At 48.0% G+C, this 23,159-nt stretch overlaps 2 protein-coding genes across 2 annotated transcripts in view; both read right to left on the bottom strand.

Annotated features, from left to right (window-relative positions):
• Positions 1-421: 421 nt before the first annotated feature.
• LOC115529509 (glycoprotein hormone beta-5) lies at positions 422-2,591 on the bottom strand. Its single transcript, XM_030338283.1, has 3 exons — positions 2,348-2,591; positions 1,232-1,457; positions 422-890 (listed from the first exon to the last, which is right to left on the bottom strand). Exons 1-3 carry the CDS (start codon positions 2,503-2,505, stop codon positions 702-704), a joined length of 573 nt encoding a protein of 190 aa, XP_030194143.1. The 5' UTR covers positions 2,506-2,591; the 3' UTR covers positions 422-701.
• Positions 2,592-9,468: 6,877 nt separating this feature from the next.
• ppp2r5b (protein phosphatase 2, regulatory subunit B', beta) overlaps positions 9,469-23,159 on the bottom strand; it is a gene marked incomplete in the record, with an annotated part of 29,967 nt that continues 16,276 nt past the window's right edge. The window contains 9 exon segments of the mRNA XM_030339073.1: positions 9,469-9,727; positions 10,790-10,891; positions 11,962-12,089; positions 12,759-12,878; positions 13,565-13,615; positions 14,259-14,312; positions 19,098-19,206; positions 22,211-22,270; positions 22,791-22,921. Coding sequence (XP_030194933.1) covers positions 9,469-9,727; positions 10,790-10,891; positions 11,962-12,089; positions 12,759-12,878; positions 13,565-13,615; positions 14,259-14,312; positions 19,098-19,206; positions 22,211-22,270; positions 22,791-22,921 — 1,014 coding nt within the window.

Below are 23,159 nucleotides of genomic sequence, written 5' to 3'. Positions count from 1 at the left end.
CGGTGGGGCTAGCCCCACCAGGAAGTAAAATAATCTCCGTCTTCAACAGAGAAACACTCTGAGCATGCGCATTTCAATGTTTCAAGTCCAATACACATTGCATTGGGCTGGTGGGGCTAGAGCCCCTCTTGCTCCTCCAGACGAACTCAGCCGGAAGAAGCAAGCCAGGGTCGACTAAATTATTTCTACACAAATGATGCCATTGAAAATATATATTTAATAGAAGCTGACAAAGAAGTATGTGATGTCATTTTAGAACCACTTACAATACAAGTTACAAGTGTTGCATGCAGAGTCCAGAGGATGCATTAATGTTTGTCTTAAACCTGCAATGTTTCATAATCAGAGAATCTCCTCATCAAAGTGTTCTCATCCTCTACAGCTGTTACTGTTGATAGTACAGACGGCATCACAAGAGGAATTGTAATATGAATAGAAACATGTTTTATTGATTTGACGTGTACAATTCACAAAGGTCACACACGGTTTCTCACACACACACATACACACACACACACACACACACACACACACAAATGGGCATTCTCAACCACACACACGCACGCATACACACATACACACGCTCCCTTTCAAATCAATTAATGATCCCCACGTGCCCCAGAATAAAAAAAACACAAACAACATCGCTTTGTTGACAGAAACCGCCACGGCGAAGGCGAGCACCTACGCTCAGGTGCCGGTCAGAAGGTTTCGCACTCGGTGTCCACGGTGGAGCAGGCGGCGCAGTGGCAGTGCAGCGCCACGGGGTAGTGGTACAGCGGGGACACGTCGGCACGGCAACCGGGCAGGCGGGCGGTGGCGTGGCGCGTGCGGGCGTACGTGCACACCCGGTGGTGCCGTTGGATGTAGGGGGGGTCCGGCACGGGCTTCTGCAGAGGGCGCACACACGCACACACAGACACACACACACACACACACACACACACACACACGCACACACACACGCACACACATATTGACACACACATATGCATACACACACAGTGATGATGTCAGTGCGTTTCTAATCAGTAAGTGTGTGTTTTTGTGTGTGTGTGTTCGTGTGTGTATGAGGATGTTTTCGTGTGTGGGTGTGTGTGTGAGAAATAGCATGTTCATGTGTGTGTGGTTGAGCATGTTCGTGTGTGTGTGTGTGTGTGTGTGTGTGTGTGTGTGTGTGTGTGTGTGTGTGTGTGTGTGTGTGTGTGTGTGTGTGTGTGTGTCCCCTTACCTCCCAGGTGTGGCAGCGCCCCCAGCAGGCCTCGGTGGTGATCTTCAGGCCCTTGCAGCCGGGCTTCTGGGCCACGAAGGAGAACTCCCTCACCGCACAGCCCCGGAACTCATGCAGGGCTGTCGCCACGGTGACCGGCGCCAACGCCGTCCCGGTGGCGGGCAGGGAGGCGACGACGACGACGACGACGACGAAGAAGAAAAGCGATGAAGTGTGAAGATTCATCCTGGGAGAGGAAGAGAAGCGGTCGTTTAAAGTCCGTTCAGTTAAACTAAGGCTCGACTGCGTTAGATTGTGTTCTTTTTTGGGATGTTTCGGAAAACTTTCAGTCGATATTCTTTATACACAACAGTGATTCACACAACATATATACACAACATATGTAGGCTATATGAATCACTGTTGTGTGTTTTATGGTGTTTTATGTTATTTATGGTGTTTAATGATGATGATTCATATATCCTATATGAATCATCATCCATAAAAGATAAAACAATCCGATTCCATAAAATGTTTTATAAAATGTATATGTGGAAAAGTTTACAGTTTGCCCATGTCAAAGCAGCGATGAGTCACCGATTGACGAAGATGTGCCCAACACTGCTGGTTTGCGAGTCAATTAAAAAAAGAGCCAAGGAGATAATGTGCGGCTTAATGAAGCGGGTGGTTTGGCGCTCTCCAGTGGCCGTCCGGAGCACTGCAGGGAAGGCGCAGGCGACCGCTATGCAGATAATCACGCGTTGAAAAGTAAAGTAAAGTAAAGACGTAAATAAACTGCAATATTTAAGTAAGTTTAATGGTTTTATACGCTCAATTTATTGTTTTATGAGACATAACGGATGATTTTAATGTAAAATCATCCGGTCAAAATGTAAATAAAAGCATTGGAAACATTTACCTGAACAATGAAACGGAACCCAACGAAGTATTCGCATGTCAGGGTCAAATCAAAAGGGGAACCCGGGTGGGGTGTCTGTAGACGCGTTGTATTTAGTTGCGTTTTCTTTTCCAACAAATGTAGGCTAAGTAGGGGAATGAGTAGGCTAAGTGAAAATGCTATTGGCCTACCGACTGTAATGATCACATAGCGTAAACTCATTTAAATAAAACATCTACCTTGTTCGGTGGCTTTTCGATGGGTTCTGCTGCCTCTTCCACTCCGTGAGAGATGGTCCAACATCTACTGGGGAATGGACCCAGTATCGCCTTGTTGTTGTTTTTAGAAGTTGGGGAGGACGGACACTGACGTCATCGCAATTATCGTGAAATTTCATTCGAGACCCCGAGCCAGAAATAATATAAGTGAGTGCCCTGGAAAATACAAACGCTTTTCATTATTTTCTTAACAGATATCACTTCACCCGCCTCTCTCTCTCTCTCTCTCTCTCTCTCTCTCTCTCTCTCTCTCTCTCTCTCTCTCTCTCTCTCTCTCTCTCTCTCTCTCTCTCTCTCTCTCTCTCTCTCTCTCTCTCTCTCTCTCTCTCTATGCTAAAGACATGTATGATAATGCGTAAGTCTGACATATAACTTTCCCCTTGCTTACTGTGTGTGTGTGTGTGTGTGTGTGTGTGTGTGTGTGTGTGTGTGTGTGTGTGTGTGTGTGTGTGTGTGTGTGTGTGTGTGTGTGTGTGTGTGTGTGTGTGTGTGTTGACATCAGCTCCAGCAGGAAAACGGTTTTTGTATGATATTAATATGACGACATATTCAATCGCAATCCATAAAGTCAACTGAAACCTCCAAGCACATCCCAGCAGGTGTGGGTGGTCCACAGCAAACTGCTGCTGATCAGCCCTGCAGACCTGGGTTCAAGTCCCCCCAGCAATGCCCTCCTTCAAACTAAGTTGCTTTTTGGAAACAAAGTTATATGAATTGTAAAGTAAATGATAAACTCAGACTTCATCATGTGAAAGGTCTTGATGGCACAGTGGCGCTGTTGGGGTGTAGTCCTGAGTACATGTGTTTGAGGTTTGGACGTGGTTATACCCGTGGGCAAGGGCCTTGATCAAGCCTTGATCAAGCCTTGATCAAGGGCCTTGATCAAAATATACGTCTTCTTTATCATGAGCGTGTGTGGCTGACATCGTGCTCATGTTCTTGTTGCATGATTGGGACTGCCCTTTAGTGACCGTCCCTTTTGTGATACATTTCTCTTGCTGCTAAGCCACGTCTGTTCGAATGTCCACTACAACTTTAACATCCATGGAGTTCAGCATGTTCGTCTCCGTGGTGCAGTTGAGATGGCCCCGAACATTAGTTGTAAATTGGAGGCTGGATCTAGCCTCAGACACTGGTTCAAATCCCGCGTGTCGCAATAACACACAGGGTCATATCACTGGTTCCAGGGCTGCATGTGGCTGGCATTGTGTCCAAGTCCTGTTTATGATGGACTTGTTTGAGCGTCAGTGTCGAATTCGCGATGCATTCCTCCTCCGCAAGGCACGTCTATTCTAACTCTAACTAGTCTACAAGTACAACTTCCGAGCAGTTCAGAGTCTCGGGTGGCCTGTTATTGGGTTCGAGTTCTGATCCCCTTGGCCTTGTGTGAATGTGTCTGGATGATGATGAAACTCCCTTCTTTTTAAGTTACGTCTATTCTAAAGTAAACGACAAGAATAACTTCAGAGCATTTCACTCTGTTTGTCTCGGTGGTGCAACGGATATGAGCGATGCACGTTGGCGGAAATAGTCGAATGTGAGATCTGGATTCTCTGGGTCAAGTCCTGGCGACCACGCCGACCCCTAGGTCACGGTGGTTTTAATTACACTTTTGAAACTTTTACCAAACAAGAGGTGCCTCGGTGAGGGAGCTGTTCTATACTCTACCTATTCTGGAGACATGAGTTCTATTCCTGCCACGAGTGGTTCGTCAGAACCACTGTCTGGTGAAGGGAGCCGTTCTCGAACACGTTCATTTCGAATGACTGTCTGTGAGAACGGATGATGGAATGAGTGCACTCATTCACACCCATCTATCCTCCCAGGCAGTCATTCCCACTCACCCATTCAATCTGAATCAATGTCTGTGCCAATTAATTGTTGTGAATTAAGTCATCCACATCAATCCATTCACACAGACAGTTATTCACAATCATCCATTCACCGTACAGTCTTTCCCACAAAACCCCCCATGGCTGGAATCGAACTAATTTCTCTAGATCAGATACTTAACAGCCCTATCACCTGCTCCACAGAGGCACCTATAGGACATGGTGGGAGTATATAATTTACCTCACAATTCACATGGCATTCTTAATAAAAGAGCCATGAGTTTTGAAGGAGGCCGTTGTTGGTGGGAATTTAACCCTTGTTCGCAGTGGTTAGCGACAGCAGCCAATCTGAACGGCAGTACACTCCACTGGACCACAGACATGCTAAGCTTTAACTAGTCGGAGTTACATATCACAATACAATTCACATGACATTGGTTTAAAACTGTAATTAAGTTCACAGGAGAATGTGCGTTGGGGGACTCGAACCCAGGTCTGCAGTGCTTAAAAACAGTAGACTGGACCGCTGAGATGAGTGAAATGAACTAGTCTGTGTTTGACAGTATCATTTCAATGAAATTGTTACATGCATTTCAATGGCGATGTCATGTGAATTTTGGCACTTGCTATTGAACAATAGCATGTAAGGGTTTTGGAAGGCTGATTCTGCCAAGACACAGTTGGCTAGCCATCTAATGAAATAGGGCAAATCAGTTGCAGATAAATATTTTTTGTTATATTACAATACTTTACCAACACATTATTATAAATATATGAATACGCAATGCCAATATAAATATTCACATTGGAGGTGTGAAATGCCAGGCATAATTTCCAAATAGGCCTGGAATAATTTCAGCATTTTCTACGCTAAAGTGTGTACGCTTGTATGTTATCGTTTACATAAATACTGTGTGTATAATATGTAATCCCGCCAACACTGGTCGTCAAGGTGACCTAATAGTACACAAATATGAACGAAAAGAGCAACTGCCAGGACACAGAGATAGGAAGGCGCGACACAAAGACTCTGGACACACACACAAGAGTGTTTTCTCAAAGTGAGGTTTCAATTTTTAGTACATAGTTTTGTTTGGGATTTTTTTTTTCTCCTCCAATCTACAACCCCCGCTCCCTCCCCCCACCCCCCACCCCCCACCCCCCACCCACACCCTGCCCATCCCCCGCCAGCATGTAACATTAGGTACAGTAGTAGTAAACCTTTATACATTCAGACCCCCGCTCCGCCCCCCCCCCCCCCCCCCCCCCCACCGCTACACTACTAAGTTGGTCCCCAAAATATACGTCTTCTTTATCATCATCATCATCCTCATCGTCGTCATCATCATCCTCACCTTCATCGTCACCTGTAAGCATTTTGGGATTCTTTTTTTTTACCTCAGCACAACAAACGTAAACCCGCGTGCGGACGAGGTGGTGGGCGTGGACTCTGCTACGGGGGTGCCTGGTTGAAGCGCGGTCTCCGACTTATTGCCGTCGCTCTATCCTTCTCCGGTGCCACACCTCCACCTCCACCTCCGTGATTCCTTTCTCCCCTGTTCCTGCTCCTCCCGCCCCCACCCCTTCTACTGGCTTTGGATTTGGCGGCGTGGACGGTTGCTTGTAGGGGGTGGGGGGGGGGGGGGGGGGTTTGGGCGGCAGACTCCCTAAGTTTACAGACGCTTTGAGGACAAAACAAAATGACGCCTAAAGGCTCAGTCAAACACCTTCGGGGAAACAGTGCCTAGGTTTCCGATAAATCATTCGAGCGGTCTAGATAGTTCTAGTTACAACATGGATCCTCTTCAAATATAGCTGTTTTTGGGGGGGGGGGGGGGGGTGGGGGGCAATTGTGTATCTCAAGGACTACCTTCTCACCCGGCTATAGGCCTTAGTAACAATCAAGTGGTATAAACAATAGTGAAAAGACAAAAACACAAACTGATCGGCCGTCGAGGGGAAGCTCCGAGCTCTCGTCTCTGACTGAAGCGCCAGCCAGCTGGGGGGAACTCAGTGGATCCAAAGGCTACTGTATTCACAGCAGAAGATGGATCAACACACACACACACACACACACACACACACACACACACACACACACACACACACACACACACACACACATCTATGCTCTCTAAACACCATGTCTGCAGAAATTCACTGCTACACACTTGACTGCTACAAAATCTATTACCTTTTATTGCATACGCTGAATCAATAGTCGGTTTGACTAATGCTATACTTTCCAAAAAGAAAAGACGGATGACGATGAAAGCTAAAATGCGTAATTGTTCCCGGTCGTCTGGGGGCTAGGTGTGATTTCGGTTGGTTGGCAGTAACGTTCTGATTAAGGCGTGATTTGGACTATCGAGTGATTTGAGGAAAAAGGAAACCAATGGGACCCAAACGAACGTCTGAACGTCTGCACGATGGAACATATGGCCTAGCGGTTGTTGTTAGTTGATTTTACATTCAGCTTCCATCCCCGTTCTACCGGAACCAAAGAGACAGTTGAACACATCCCCCCCTACATTTTCTCCATCGTCCTATCTACGAGAAAAAAAGAAAAATGAACGGTTTCACTCACTAAACGACACACTGGCATTTGTGTCTGAACTTTGCATGTGCGCACACGCGCACACACACACACACACACACACACACACACACACACACACACACACACACACACACACACACACACACACACACACACACACACACACACACACACACACACAATCTTCTACTAAGGTAACAATTTCCTGATCAAATTGAACATAAATAGCATTCGTTTCATTTGGACACAAAATAATAATCCAATAACAAAATGAAAACACGATTTAAAAAACATTCTTCAAAATGGTTGACAAGTAAAGAACCGTTTTAAGACAATGTGATAAATTATCAAGGACACATGTTTGACAGCAGAAAACGGGAGGCTGAACGGCCACCTAGCTCCCCCCATTTAGGTGACCGTTGACCCACACTAAAGAAAGAACACGCACCACACACACCCACACTTACACACGTTTTCCTGAAAGAATGAAAATATTGCTAAAATAACGTTATATCTGGTCGCCCCTTTTGGAAACACAAACACCCACACACGCCTATAATACAATAATTAGACAGAAATGTACAGGTTTTTTTTGTTTTTGTTTCGGAAATCGAACGCTGTTGTGGTCGCATGTCCTTCGGGTTCCGAGGTCAGAAAAATCAAACTGGTATTTGTATTTCGTGTTAGTTCGGTTTTGCTTCGTCGTCGCCCTCTGGTGGACGAGACGAGACTTGTGGTGGTGGTCTTTTTGAACGTGTTTCGTAAGATATTCTTGTTTTTTTTGCTGTCGATCCAGGTAGTTTATTAGTACATGAGTTTGAATACCGAGTTTGTGTCCACTCAAGGGGAATCAGTCACAGAAATCAGCCGCTCCCGTTATAGTTGACTCGTCTGACTGCGGTATACCTCCTGTTTTAACTACGGCCACAAATATCGGGGAAAATATCCCGAAAAATAACGAAAAACACGGAAATTCGGATACATTCCTTTCCTTCCTCGATGAGGCGTCACTGTCAATACAATAAACACAAAAACAAAAACTAAAAACCTAAAAAGATATAAATAACAAACACTCGGGCAGCATTCTCCTTCAAAGTTTCTGCTACACTATTGATTTCCCCATAGCACACGACGGACATACTACTTTCCAGAGACATATTCATATAGAGCTATATATATTTATATATATAGATGTATAAAAAACATATCATAGTCATCAAATCTTCGTCAAGAGTAGTGTTACGGTAAGGAGTACGAAGTGGGAGGGTGTTTTGTCGGTATGGTACGACCCCTTTGGTTACCCTGACGACGTTGACACTCGTCACGGTAACCAACCGAATCCTGGAAAGAAAGTCCAAAGTCTTACTTTGCGTGGGCACCTAAAACCAAAGCATGCAATTGGTTCGTGTGAGTGTGTGAGCCCAAATAAAAATACAATTCATTAATTAAGCAAAGTAGAGGGGGCATTTTTTTTTGGTATATTCAAAAGTTCTTAAATAAAAACACAGAAATAGAGTGCCTGCTGTCACAGCCAATCAGAGTGCCCGATCGGCCTCTTTGACCACGCCCTCCCACCGACCGAACGCTGCCACACCTGTGCCATTGTCTCAGTGCGGGTCTTTCAGTGTGAGAGCCGTTTATGGACCTCAGTAGGGGCGGGGGCGGTAATGTTTGTGTGACGTTTGCTCACACACCAGATAGAGCACGTTGATGCCTGTGATGTCACAGCTGGACCCGAGGAAAGGCTTCCAGATGTTTCGTCAGGTGTTGAAAACCAACCCTGCGACCAAACCGTGTCCAGTTGGTTTGTCGTCGTGTGGGGGGGGGGCGTGGTGAGACCCACTCAGACCACTCAGACCAGGGGGTTCGAAAACAATGCCAGTCTGTGCTTTAGGATGCGTGTATTTCCAACTGAAGAAGGGCGGAGACCAAAGAAACGGAACCGAGGAAGAAACGATCAATAAATAAATAAATACATCAAACCCAAAGAAGCCAGTTTCACACGACTTAGGGACAGGAAGTAGAAGGGGGGGAATCGGTGGCGGTTCTGAGCGGCGGCGGCGGCGGCTCCTCTTGTGGCGAGAGCGGCGGTTGCCCCGACCCCGGGCAGATGACCGTAAGAGATTAACCGTAAGATACACAATATACACCTTCACTCATTTCGCTTCTCCCTCCTAATCAAAAAGGGGCTCGCTCTGCTCGTTCTCCAACGAACGGACGACCTGGTGGGAACCAACCAGGGGCTTCAACCTCTCTCTCCCTCTCTCCCTCTCTCCCTCTCTCTCTCTCTCTCTCTCTCTCTCTCTCTCTCTCTCTCTCTCTCTCTCTCTCTCTCTCTCTCTCTCTCTCTCTCTCTCTCTCTCTCTCTCCCCCTCCCTCTCTCTCTCTCTCTCTCTCTCTCTCTCTCTCTCTCTCTCTCTCTCTCTCTCTCTCCCCCTCCCTCTCTCTCTCTCTCTCTCTCTCCCTCTCTCCCTCTCTCTCTCTCTCTCTCTCTCTCTCTCTCTCTCTCTCTCTCTCTCTCTCTCTCTCCCCCTCTCTCTCTCTCTCTCTCTCTCTCCCTCTCTCCCTCTCTCTCTCTCTCTCTCTCTCTCTCTCTCCCCCTCCCTCTCTCTCTCTCTCTCTCCCTCTCTCCCTCTCTCTCTCTCTCCCCCCCCCCCCCCCTTCCTGGCTACACTCTCCCTCCTCTCTCTCTAGGTGGCGCTCTCCCCGCCGGCCCCTGGGGCCCCCCGGGGCTCCGGGTCGGGCTGGGCGGGCGGTGCCGTCTGGGGGCCGGTGGCGGCGGCGGCGGCGGGGCCGGTCTGGGGGGACTCGGGCCCCCGGTCCGGGCCCCCCCGCTCCTGCAGGTTCCGCTGGTTGCGCGTGGCCTCGGCCGCCATCTGGACCTGCCGCTCCTCGTGCTCCTCCAGGCCGCGCCACAGCTCCGCCCGCTCACGGCCCCGCTTCAGCTCCCTGTGGGGGGGGGGGAGGGGGGAGAGGGAGGGGAGGGAGGAGGGAGGGGGAAGAGTGAGGGCACCGCATGGATAGGACACTTTACATTTTTTTTTTTTTTGAGATGGAAGGGCAATGTGTCAATGCACTGGAGAGAGAGAGAGAGAGAGAGAGAGAGAGAGAGAGAGAGAGAGAGAGAGAGAGAGAGAGAGAGAGAGAGAGAGAGAGAGAGAGAGAGAGAGAGAGAGAGAGAGAGAGAGAGAGCGTGAGAGAGAGCGTGAGAGAGAGAGAGAGCGTGAGAGAGAGCGTGAGAGAGAGAGAGAGCGAGAGAGAGAGAGAGAGAGAGAGAGAGAGAGAGAGAGAGAGCGAGAGAGAGAGAGAGAGAGAGAGAGAGAGAGAGAGAGAGCGTGAGAGAGAGCGTGAGAGAGAGAGAGAGAGAGAGAGAGAGAGACAGTCAGACAGACAGACAGACAGACAGACGGAGACACAGAGAGAGGGAAAGCGAGACGGACAGACAGACAGACAGACAGACAGACAGACAGACAGACAGACAGACAGACAGACAGACAGACAGACAGAGAGAGAGAGAGAGAGAGAGAGAATCAAAGAGTGAAGAGGGGGACAACTTGGTCATGATGACGGATGAGACTTAAAGATGGAATAACAGTGTGATCCATATATATGCCTAAAAATGACATAGATGACGCATTTTTTGAAAAATGCTATAATGAAATGTCCACCCTGGGGGAAAAAATTATGAAAAGGATTTCTTCTTGTTGTCGATCCTTGATTTATTCACACACACACACACACACACATAGCACACACACATACACACACACATGCATACCGTATTGGGTGCGCACAAACATTCACACACTCACACACACACACACACATCATTGAGTGTGCACACACACATACATACACACACCCACGCACACACACACACAGCCTGAGTGTGCACACACACTTCAATACACACACCTACGCACACACACAGCAGGGAGCCCCCTCAAACTCACACGCACACACAGCAGCAAGCACACATGCACGCGTGTACACACACACACACACACGTACTTCTGTTTCTCCACTTTGTAGGAAGCGGTGAGGTCATCGAACAGCTTGCTGTTCATCTCCATGAAGGTCTTCAGCACGTTGTAGATCAGAGACACAATGGTCCTGTGGGGAGGGGGGGGGGGGGGAGAGTGGGGGGAGAGGGGGGGGGAGAGAAAGGGGGGGGGGAGAGAGAGGGGGGGGGGAGAGGGGAGAGAGAGAGGGGCAGAGGGTCAGGTCAAGGGGATAGAGAGAGACAGAGAGAGTGAAAGAGATGAGAGAGGAGAGAGATCAGAGACAGAGAGTGAGGGAGATGAGAGGGAGGGAGTGAAAGAGAGAGATGATAGGGAGGGAGAGAAAGAGAGAGAGAGGCAGAGAAAGAGCGAGAGAGAGAAGCAGAGGGTCAAGAGGATAGAGTGAGAGAACGGATTGCATGATAGAAAGTAAGGGAGAAATGGAAAGAGGGGGGAGATGAAGGGAATGAGAGAAGGAGGGAGGTGCGGAAAGATGGAGACAGAGTTAAGTGAGGGGATAGGGAGAGGAAAGGGAGAGATTAGGACCACAATAGTCAGGGGGGTGGAGGGGAGGAGGAAGTGAAGAGAGGATTAGGTATGGGTTGAATTAGACTGAATGAATGAACCCAGAAATAAAACAGCTCCATGAATAAACCTGCGCTTGCCTGTGCTTGTGTGTGCATTCGTGTGTGTGTGTGTCACTGGTTCCAGTAAATGTTTATCAGTGTGTGTCCTTGTGTATGTGTGTGTGTGTGTGTGTGTGTGTGTGTGTGTGTGTGTGTGTGTGTGTGTGTGTGTGTGTGTGTGTGTGTGCATGCGTGCATGCATATCTCACTGGTTACAGTATGTTTGTATGTGTGTGTTGTGCTCGTGTGTGTGTGTGTGTGTGTGTGTGTGTGTGTGTGTGTGTGTGTGTGTGTGTGTGTGTGTGTGTGTGTGTGTGTGTGTGTGTGTGTGTGTGTGCACGTGTGTCTCACTGGTTCCAGTATTTGTGCATTTGTTTGTGTATGTGTGAGCCTGCGTGTGGTGTGCATGCATGTGTAACTCTCTGGTTTCAGTATGTATGTGTGTGAGTGTCTGTGAGTGTGTCTCACTGGTTCCAGTATGTGTGTGTGTATGCGTGCGTAAGCGTCTCACTGGTTCCAGTATGTGTGCGTGTGTGTGTGTGTGCGTGCGTCTCACTGGTTCCAGTGCTCCTTGGACACTCTGTAGAGCGTGGCGAACACCAACGGCAGGATGACCTGGCAGTTCTCCTCGATGAGACTCAGGATGTACTCGTTGTTCCAGAAGTACAGGGCCCTCTCTGCCACCTGGGACACTCTCATCATTAGTACTAGTACACCATCGTTAGGACACGTCATTAGTATTAGTACACCATCGTTAGGACTCGTTAGTATTAGTATTAGTACACCATCGTTAGGACTCATCATTAGTATTAGTACACCATCGTTAGGACTCATCATTAGTATTAGTTCACCATCGTTAGGACTCATCATTAGTACTAGTACACCATCGTTAGGACTCATCATTAGTACTAGTACACCATCGTTAGGACTCATCATTAGTACTAGTACACCATCGTTAGGACTCATCATTAGTATTAGTACACCATCGTTAGGACTCGTTAGAATTAGTATTAGTACACCATCGTTAGGACTCATCATTAGTACTAGTACACCATCGTTAGGACTCGTTAGAATTAGTATTAGTACTACCAGACGTATAGTTTTGAAGTGCACAGTGGTCATCCTTGAGACTCACACCGTGTACGTTACGGTTAGTATTATTAGTATTAGTTTTATTTTACGCATGGCGTTTAAGACAAAGGCCCAAGCCCATTTCTACCCCTTACCCCTTACCCCTTCAAAACAAGGGGGAGGGGTAAGGGGAAGGGGTAAGGGGTAGAAATGGGATTGAGCCAAAGTCTCATGTGGATTGATCCCGGCAGAGTGAAGGAGGTAGGGGGTGGCGGAGCAGACCTGGAAGTGTGGGCTGGAGATGCAGGCAGCGATCTGCTTGAAGAGCGGCTCCTGGACCCTGATGAACTGGGAGGGTTCGATCACGTCCAGGATCTCTTCGATCTCCCCCAGGAACATGACCTGCACACAGGCACGCACACCCAGTGAGCATCCATGAGACGCGCATGGATACGAGATTAACACACACACACACACACACCGAAGAGAAACACATATAGATACAAAGTAAACACATACACACAAAAACACCGACATATATAGGAAATAAGGGCATGGGCAAACCACACAAACAAACTTGCATTCAAATGATACAGATACATGCACAAATACAGGTGCAAAGTAGTCACAAACATTCACATTTATTTCGATAAAGTCTCATATCTTGAATATGCCAAAATGTTGCATGCTTCTTCCTTTCTGTACTTCCTCAATGCTACACAGAAAAAAAGATTTTTCTCTTGTGTGTTTTTCACATCCATGACTAGATGTCGTCATGGACCACCGAGATAAACACAATCCAAATCCTCCTGTTTTCCATTCTTTAAACGAGGAAAGTCTACGAGAGACACAGCAAAGACGAAAATACCGAGGACAACGGAAACGTTGAACATGGAAAGAGTGTGTTTGAACTGTTTACAGGGAAAGTAGGTCCTACTCGGTGACTAACAAACAGCAACCCGGTGGGACCCTCGCCCTCACACGCACGCACAAGCACACGCGCACACACACACACACGCACACACATATAAACACACACACAGACACACATGCGCACACAAATACACACACACACGCTCCCGTCTGACCTCTTTCTGTGTGCAGGTCTTTGGCCAGTACTTCAACAGCCCTCGGATGATCTGGTGGTCCAACGCACACAACGTATGGATTAGGATTATGGATTATGGACGAAGCACGGTTATTGAAAAATAAACAAGGCAACCATTTTATTTTTTCAACGATGCCATTAAAGTCAAAGATTAAAGTTCATCGAAGAACAACAACTGTGGACCAGTGAGGCCCTTTGAAGCCGTGACTGAGATTACGGGTTGCACAAAGATAATTGAACAATAAATCACTTTCACATCCAAGCCAGATATGTCTTCGAAGCACATGAACTACATATCCCAAAAAAAAAAATCGACCAAGTGACAGACAGAGTGCCGTAAAAGCACACGAGTTAATCATCAAACACAGAAGCTAAATGAAGCATTCACAAATGAACAACAATTATTCAGATGATACTCTGTCTGGACTACACTAAACTAAAAATGGCCGCCCTTCAGTAGTGTAAAAACTTTTGATGCAAGATACTGGTCAGTTGTTGTTGTAAGATATGCCAAAATCACTATCGTAACATTACATTAAACTAAAGAGATAAACCAGGTCTTCTGCCTTAGCACCACGCTACGCGGCTAGCTGTCTTAGCACCATGCTACGCGGCTAGCTGGGGGACAGGGCGCGGGGTGACTGTCGGTGTGTATGGTAATACAAGGGACTTACGTATTCAGTGACCGTCGCGTCTTTCTCCATGAACTGCACCACACAGTAGGCCAGCTTGACAGAGGAGACACGCACACACACGTTAGAACACACACGTTGGTACACACACAAGGTCAAGGGGATGCAGACATGCAGATATGAAAACATACAGACTCACGCATACAAACACTTGCACACATATCAACTCTGACATAGAGACTCACACATACAAAGACACAAATGCACACACATATAAACTCACCCATAGAGACTCACACATACAAACACGTGCACACATATCAACTCTGACATAGGGACTTACAAATACACACACATAAAACCACCCATATTGACTCGCACATACAAACACACACCTAGACTTAGAACCCAGCAAACGGTACAAACTTACACACACACACACACACACACGGGCATGCACCAGATGCATGGACAAAGACACACAAGCCTACACGCCCGCACACAAATACAGACTCACAAACAAGTAAATACACACAGACACATACGTGCACATACCTTAGAAACATGGACACACACACACACACACACACACACACACAGTTTCCCTGGAAAATGTCAAGCCTGTGGGATAAGGGTTAAGACCTCTTTGTCTCCTTGTCAACTCAGAAAAACTGTGTGTGTTTGTGTATGTGTGTGTGTGTGTGTGTGTGTGTGTGTGTGTGTGTGTGTGTGTGTGTGTGTGTGTGTGTGTGTGTGTGCGTGCATGCTTGCGTGCGTGTGTGCGTGTGTGCGCGTGCGCAGTTTCACCCTCCACCCAGGACGGTTGCCGTGGCGAGTGGGCACCGTGGCGACGGAGAATGTGTGTGTACGTGTTTACTTCGGAAGGACTGATGTCACACACACACACACACACAGACACACACACACAGACACACACACACAGACACACTCCCTTAAGGGCAATCAGAGATAGAGTGGAGCCCCCACCCTCCCTCCCTCCCCTCCCTCCCCCCTCTCTCTCTCTCTCTCTCTCTCTATTCTTTTATTTGCCTGCTTTTCTTCTAATCCTACTTTCCATCTCCGTGTCCCCGTGGCGACCCTCCGATCAGCCGTCGCTACGTCAGCCTCGCGAAGACGGACCGTGAGAGACTCGCCGCCCGCGGGACCCCCGGACGCACGTCGGAATATGACCGGGTTTTTCTGTCCCCGATTATCTGTTGACGTGCGTTCTTTTCCGTGTGCGAAATGTCAAAGTGCGACATTCGACTTAAGAACAACACGGCGTCACACGGGACGCGGCCCGTTTGATCGGAGGGGTCACGAACACCCGCCCGTCCCCCGATTCACTCCTCCACCGTTTCACTCCTCCGCTCATCATCCATCCATCCAGCTCCTCTTCCTCTCAATAGAATTTATCCCCAACATTGATTATAATCAGTGGGCCAAGGTGTGCGCCCAGATGTGTGTGGGTGTGTGTGTCTGTGTGTGTGTGTGTGTGTCTGTGTCTGTGTCTGTGTGTGTGTGTGTGTGTGTGTGTGTGTGTGTGTGTGTGTGTGTGTGTGTGTGTGTGTGTAGGGAGAAGAGGTGTGTGTGTGTGTGTGTGTGTGTGTGTGTGTGTGTGTGTGTGTGTGTGTGTGTGTGTGTGTGTGTGTGTGTGTTTGTGTGTGTGTGTGTGTGTGTCTGTGTCTGTGTCTGTGTCTGTGTCTGTGTGTGTGTGTATTTTGGGAGCACAGGTGAGGTGTGTGTGTGTGTGTGTGTCTGGGGAGATTACAGGGGGTAAGGAAAAGTAAAGGGAGATTCGGTCGTCTCTGAGTGAAAGAAAGGCAGATGGATTAGGCTAAGCGGTGCGGTGCTATTTAAAGCACGCGTCGTGTAGCTTGGCCCCGGGGCTAAGCTACCGTTGCGCCGCGCGGTTGTTAGGTCGCGTAGCGTTGGGTCTGCGATGGGCCCGTCGTTAGGGGACCGATCGGCAGGACATTAGCACTAACAGAGTGGGTATCTGCAGGGATTATAGGACGGGGTACGGCTATAGGTGATGGAGGGGACAGGAGGGGGTTCTGACGCTCGGACACGTTGTGTAGTTGATGTGTGGCTGGACACGTTGTCTAGCTGATATGATACGCATACTAGGCCAGCTGGGGCTGTCAAGTTCTGAATAAAACGCAATATTTACTATTGAACCATTTGATTGAATACAAATGCAAATTTTATTAATGACGTTGAAATTGTGCTGGAAGGAGAATGTCAGCTCCCTCATTTATTTATTTCACACTTAGCGATGACAAGAGATTGGCCACGACCTAATAAATCAAAAATGCGGCAAACACACAAACACACACACACACACACCCACACACCTGTGGTCTCAGGAGGCTGGAAGCCCTTCTCTCACCTGCCTCAGGTTAGGGTTAACCTGAGGCAGGTTAACCCTAACCCTAACCCCCCCCCCCGGGCCCCCACGATGTGACACAGAACCATCAAACTCCCGACTGTGGCGTGTGTGTGTGTGTGTGTGACGTGTGTGTGTGTGTGTGTGTGTGTGTGTGTGTGTGTCTATGTGTGTGTGTGTGTGTGTGTGTGTGTATGTCTATGTCTATGTGTATGTGTCTATGTGTGTGTGTGTGTGTGTGTGTGTGTGTGTGTGTGTGTGTGTGTGTGTGTGTTTGTGTGTGTGTGTGTGTGTGTGTGTGTCTATGTCTATGTGTCTGTGTGTGTGTGTGTGTGTGTGTGTGTGTGTGTGTGTGTGTGTGTGTGTGTGTGTGTGTGTGTGTGTGTGTGTGTGTGTGTGGGCGGTGAAGGGTTTGAATAATGCATGTGCGTTGCTGCACTGATGGGAGGAATGAGGGGGCGGGGGGGGGCAGGTGGGCAGGGGTAGAAATGTAGGGCACGGTGACGCGAAGACCCAGGAGACACACTCGTGCACACAGACACACACTCATGGACGCACGCACACAGACACACACAGAAATGTCATGCCCACAAGAGACGGAACGTACACTCTATCTATGCAAATATTGTTAGACACATCTATAGTCGGCCCGACAACACACACACACACACACACACACACACACACACACACACACACACACACACACACACACACACACACACACACACACACACACACACACACACACACACACACACACACGGTTTCTCGTGCATCTCTGCAGTGTTAGAATGCAACTCAACTCTGCCCTCTAGTGGTGAGTGAGACACACTGCCAGTTTGAACCCAAAACTGGATTCTAAGCGCGTCAAATATAGATTTCCCCAGGCTGGCTTTTTGAAGCCCCTTCCGTTCAAACCAGCAGTGGTATCACTCTATAAGCAGCTAAGCTTGAAATGAGATGCACATAAGTCACCTAGAATCTTCCCAAATCTACCACCTGCTATGGAGAAGAGCTAGCGGCTAAGTTATTAAATGCCATGTCTGTGGAGGCCTGGGTAGCAAAACAAACCTTTTTCACAGAGGTATCTAAGACAGGTGGGCCTCGTAACACTAATGAGGGGCCTGTCCTTCTTTATGTATTAGGGAACAGGTGACAATAGACCTCATCTTCACAAGTTTAGTACCCGAGCCCTGGCTGGTATACACGTAGCAGACCAAGAATTAGATACAGCTCTGTGAAAATGGGCCACTGAACGTTAGCGATGCTAACAAACGATACCTGTTTTTTTTAATGTTAGCATTTATTTCCACCGCTGGCCATTTTTCACGAATAGATAATGGGTTCATCATTTTAGTCGTCAATCGAGTAGAAATATCAAAGTAACACTACTGGACATTAGCTGCTAAATGCTGATTTAGCAGCAGAAAAAAAACTTTAACTGATTTAAAGCAGTTTAAGGTAATCAGAATTAATTAATCAGCTTTTTGGGGTTTCTTGCCAGACAAAACAAGCACATTTTATCTGTCACCTTAAATTACAGTAAGTAATCGGCCTTTGCCAAATTTATTAATATTTTCTTTTTAAATGTTTAATAAAAAAATAAAGATTATTGTTTAATATACAATGAACAATTGTATATTAGTCTACAATTTAACGTCTCCCAATAATTGTCAACACTACAGAAAACCCTCAAGATTTCAGAACTTTCATTGGATGTAAATAAATCCCCCCAAAAAACTAAAAAGGTCATTGTAAGTCCCATTCTCCAGATGCTGGACCGTCCAGTTGCCAAGCAACGTCTTTCAGTGATTGTAGCAATTAGTTAAATTCATGGTTGTGTGTTACTTACTATTGTAGAATGGCTTCGAAATGGCCACTTTGCCCTGTTACAAAGCCTTGATGCCATCCCGCCAGAACCCATTCATGATATTAAAGATTGTAAAATTGGTTGTTGCCTTTATCAGTGTGAAATTAAGGTAATGTGTGTGTATGGGTGTGTGTGTGCATGTGTGTGTTTGTGTGTGTCTGTGTGTGCGTCTGTGTGTGTGCCTGCTTGTGTGCGTGTGCGTGTGTGTATGTGTGTGAGTGTACGGGCATGTTTCTGCGTAAGTGTGTCTGTGTGCGTTTGTGTGTGTGTGCATGCTTGTTTGAGTATGCTTGAGTGTGTGTGTGTGTGTGTGTGTGTGTGTGTGTGTGTGTGTGTGTGTGTGTGTGTGTGTGTGTGTGTGTGTGTGTGTGTGTGCAAACATGTGTGTATGTGTGTGTACTTGTGTAGGTGTAAATCGCATACACAACGTGTGTGTATGTGCGTGCGTGGATGTTTTGTACGTACGCGTGTCTGTGTATGCGTCTGTGTGTGCATGCTTCTGTGCGTGTGCGTGTGTGCATGCTTCTGTGCGTGTGCGTGTGTGTATGCATGCATGTGTGTGTGAGTGTGCAAACGTGTGTGTGTCTGTGTGTGTGTACCTGTGTGAGTGTATACTGACCTGTGCGTGGAAGATGGAGAGGGACTTTGCCGTGTGCAGTGGGATGAGAACACGGACCAGGAACTGCTTGTGCTCGGATTTCAGGGGCAGAGCAAAACCATTGATGATACTGGAGAGGAGGAGAGGAGAGGAGAGGAGAGGAGGAGAGGAGAGGAGAGGAGAGGAGAGGGGAGGAGGAGAGGAGAGGAGAGGGGAGGAGGGGAGAGGAGAGGAGGAGAGAAGAGGAGAGGAGAGGAGAGGGGAGGAGGAGAGGAGAGGGGAGGAGGGGAGAGGAGAGGGGGGAGGAGGAGGAGGAGAGGAGAGGAGGAGGAGGAGGAGGGGAGAGGGGGAGGAGGAGAGGAGAGGAGAGGGGGAGGAGGAGGAGGGGGGAGGGAGGAGAGGAGAGGAGAGGGGGAGGAGGAGGAGGTGGAGAGGAGGAGGAGGGGGGAGGGGAGAGGAGGAGAGGAGAGGAGAGGAAAAGATAGGTGAGGGTTGTGGTGGTGAAAAGGTGGAGAGGAAGTAAGGAGAAAGGAGAGGTCAGGGGAGAGGCAGGCAGAGGGGCAGAGGAGAAGGAAGCGAGGGGTAAAGAGAGAGGAGAGGATCATGTTAGCACTGTGTACGTACTGTAGCTGTCTGTCTGCCTGCCTATCTGCTACTCTAATTGCCCGTCTGCTTACCTGTCTACCTGACTGTCTACCGGCCTGTCTCCCTGCCTATCTGCCGGTCTGCCTGTGTACTCAGTACATCCCCCTTGTCAGCATACAGATGGATTGCGATTATAAAAAGACGCAGCCCAAATAAAACCAAACACCCCTCATTGTCAGATTTCTTTGGCTCCTCGTCAGCGTCTTTTCCTCCCCCCCCCCCCCCCCCCCCCCCCCCCCGCCCGCCTCCATACATCCTTTGTTTCTCCCGAGTCGCGCGTCACAGCAGCGGCGTGTCTAATTAGCTTAGCTGGAGTCACTCTCTGGAGTCACTGCAAAGAACTGTTTACTTTGCTTGCTGTGATGCTAACACCTAGCTCGGCAGCAGAGACTAGTGACAGGGTTCTCCTCTCCTCCCCTTGCTGATTGGACAGAACCAGCCAATCAGCTCAATGTAAGGTACGCTGAATGCTAATGGTGGTTTGGTATGCGACTATGACTGCAGGGCACAGGAAAAGAGTCAGACTCACTTCCTGTTTCAAATTTAAATTGTTAAAGTGTACATAATAATCAGTATAACCTTGTTTCTTTGTTTATCACACGATTTTCAGGCCCACTTTTTTACCATATATTTATCTATATATTTTCTATAGTCTCTCTCACTCCTTGCACTCTTTCACTCCCCATCTCTCTCTCTCTCTCTCTCTCTCTCTCTCTCTCTCTCTCTCTCTCTCTCTCTCTCTCTCTCTCTCTCTCTCTCTCTCTCTCTCTCTCTCTCTCTCTCTCTCTCTCATCTCACTAAGTGTGTAGGAGGAGGACCTATAAATAACACTGTTACCACCAACATCAATGCAACCCTATCTCTCTCCTCTCTCCTTCTCCCCCTCTCTCTCTCTCTCTCCACCTCCTCCTCCAGCACATCTGACTCACTCCTTCACTCATTCACTAACTCACTTGCTCACTTCAACTCATACTCTCTCTCTCTCTCTCTCTCTCTCTCTCTCTCTCTCTCTCTCTCTCTCTCTCTCTCTCTCTCTCTCTCTCTCTCTCTCTCTCTCTCTCTCTCTCTCTCTCTCTCTCTCTCTCTCTCTCTCTCTCTCTCTCTCGCTCTCTCTCTTCTCCTCTAAAGGTCCAACACGTCCTCTCTTTGACCTTGAAGTCATCTTTACCTTTAGCTAGCACACTCACCTCTCTCCACCTCCTCCCCCATTTCTCTCTCCCTCTCTCTCCCTCTCCCTCGGCCCTCCTCTCCCCACCTACCCCCCTCACCCTTTCCCGTTTTAGCTCCAATCCCCAAGACTGTTGCTCTGCAGCCTCTGAATCATAATGTGTGTTTCCCGGTGTGTGTGGAATACACAAGATGCACAGAGGATCAAACACATGCAGACTTGAAGGAACACACGCAGTGCTCTGATTGAAGTCATCGGCCCACTGCCCACTCACACAGATCAGATACTGAAATAGTATTTCTTCTTTTTGTAAGTAGTACATCTCGTCTTAAAATATTGAGCTTGACCCTAATGACAGTTGAGGAAAATAACTTTATTACGTGATACTATTTGTAATTAATAAAGAGTCAAAACAGAAGTAGCCTTTCCTCCTACAGCGTCTCTTTCTTAAACATTCTCTCTTGCTATTCTCTCTCAGTTTGCTGGCGGTGTAAAGCTAATTATTGTGATTGGCTGAAGTGTGAAAGCATTACTCCTGCTTTCCGTCGACGACAGAAGCGTTTTCTTCTGTCTTACACTTCTCTCACCAACCATTCTCTCATTTTTCATACCAGGGAGGAGAGATATGATGTTGGAGCCATACCATTTGTTCTCGTATTGTATTGTGTGATTCATGTTGCGTGGGATGACTGTGATGACGCCTGAGTCTGTCTGTGTCACGGGGTGTAGCCAGTGACGCGGGCCCTGATTGGCTGACTCCGCCCACATTGACTGCCTACCTCAGCAGGTAATCAGGGAATGGGCGGGGCTTGACCTTGGATAGGGAAGGATACTGTTTTTTTGGACCGGGTTGAAGCGACACTTATACTCTATGGTATATGTTCAAATGTTCTCCTGTTGTAGTGGCTATGCCTAAACTGAACTGCGTCGGCAGTCCGTGACATATATGACGATATGAAATATATATGTGACGCATGTATACTTCATGAGCAGACCCTGCATTATTCACAGCAACTCACAGCGACTTTCTCAGATGCACGTCTTTAACGACTTGGTAGTGGCCTAGGCACCTCGCTGGACACTATGAACACTGAGCTGTCATCTCTCTCTCTCTTTCATCTTTAAGTCTCACCTGTCATCATGACTAACCTGTCCCCCTCTTCACACTTTGATTCTCTCTCTCTCTCTCTCTCTCTCTCTCTCTCTCAGTCAGAGGTGTGGAGGCGAGTGTGTGTGTGTGTGTGTGTGCGTGTGTGCGCGCGTGCGTGCGCGCGTGCGTGCTTGCGTGCGTGTGCGTGCGTGTGTGTGTATGTACACTAACCTGCCAAGGATTTCCAGCAGCTCGGCGACTCCATTGAAGTGCTCAGTTTCATAAATGAACCTAATTAGCGATGGAGGCAAAACACACAAACACACGCAGTTAGCTCACCTATCAGCCAATCAACAGCCTAGAATGCACAGATCCCAGCCGTGTTGGTGCTGCCCAGTGGACAAATCAAAACACACTCAGATAACGACTGAATGGCTTACTCATCATATCTCTTCCATTAAAACAAAAAGGCAGATGTGCAGGATATAAAAACAGATTCAGCTTCTTGACAAACCGTTGTCATGGTTACGCCAGCCCCTTATGCAACGTGTGTCACGTCATTACAGGTGTATATACCTGGGTGTGTATGCCTGTGGGTGTGCGTGTGTGTATGCGTCTGTTTGCACCATTACATAGAAATCACTCACCACCAAAGTGTCAGTTTCCCCACAAAAATACTTTCTCAGAGTCCCCACCAAACCTGTGTGTTTGTGCCTATGAACCTATACAGGGACCCCCATACCATCTCATGGGGGGGGGTAGTGACCTGAGGAAGAGGCTGGTGTTCTGCTTGCGGGGGGGTGGTGGTTACCTGAGGAAGATGTTGTTGATCTGCTTGCGGATGTAGGCGCGGAGGCCCAGGAGCTTTCCGTACACACGGTGGAGGATGGTCTTCAGGTACTCCCGCTCCCTGGGGTCCTCGCTGTCAAAGAGCTCCAGGAGCTACACACACACACACACACACACACAGGGAGATACCCGCAGAGAGAGAGAGAGAGAGAGAGAGAGAGAGAGAGAGAGAGAGAGAGAGAGAGAGAGAGAGAGAGAGAGAGAGAGAGAGAGAGAGAGAGAGAGATACACACACACACACACCCACATACATTGAGAGAGAGAGTGAGACACACACACAGCTTACCCGTTTCTCTTTCAGCAGCATTGGAAGGACCCTCTCTAGAGGTCC

Source organism: Gadus morhua, chromosome 17 (genome assembly GCF_902167405.1).
Source record: "Gadus morhua chromosome 17, gadMor3.0, whole genome shotgun sequence".
NCBI classification, from domain to species: domain Eukaryota; kingdom Metazoa; phylum Chordata; class Actinopteri; order Gadiformes; family Gadidae; genus Gadus; species Gadus morhua.
This window is presented reverse-complemented; position numbering and strand designations above follow the sequence as displayed.

Bases quoted from the DNA above. Each gene is read 5' to 3' on its own strand.
- LOC115529509 (XM_030338283.1), bottom strand. From the start codon at position 2,505: ATGAAATTTCACGATAATTGCGATGACGTCAGTGTCCGTCCTCCCCAA. The intron at 1,458-2,347 runs GTAGATGTTTTA...TTCCTCTCCCAG, and splicing joins TCGAAAAGCCACCGAACAAG to GATGAATCTTCACACTTCAT. The intron at 891-1,231 runs GTAAGGGGACAC...CGCCCTCTGCAG, and splicing joins GGCGCTGCCACACCTGGGAG to AAGCCCGTGCCGGACCCCCC.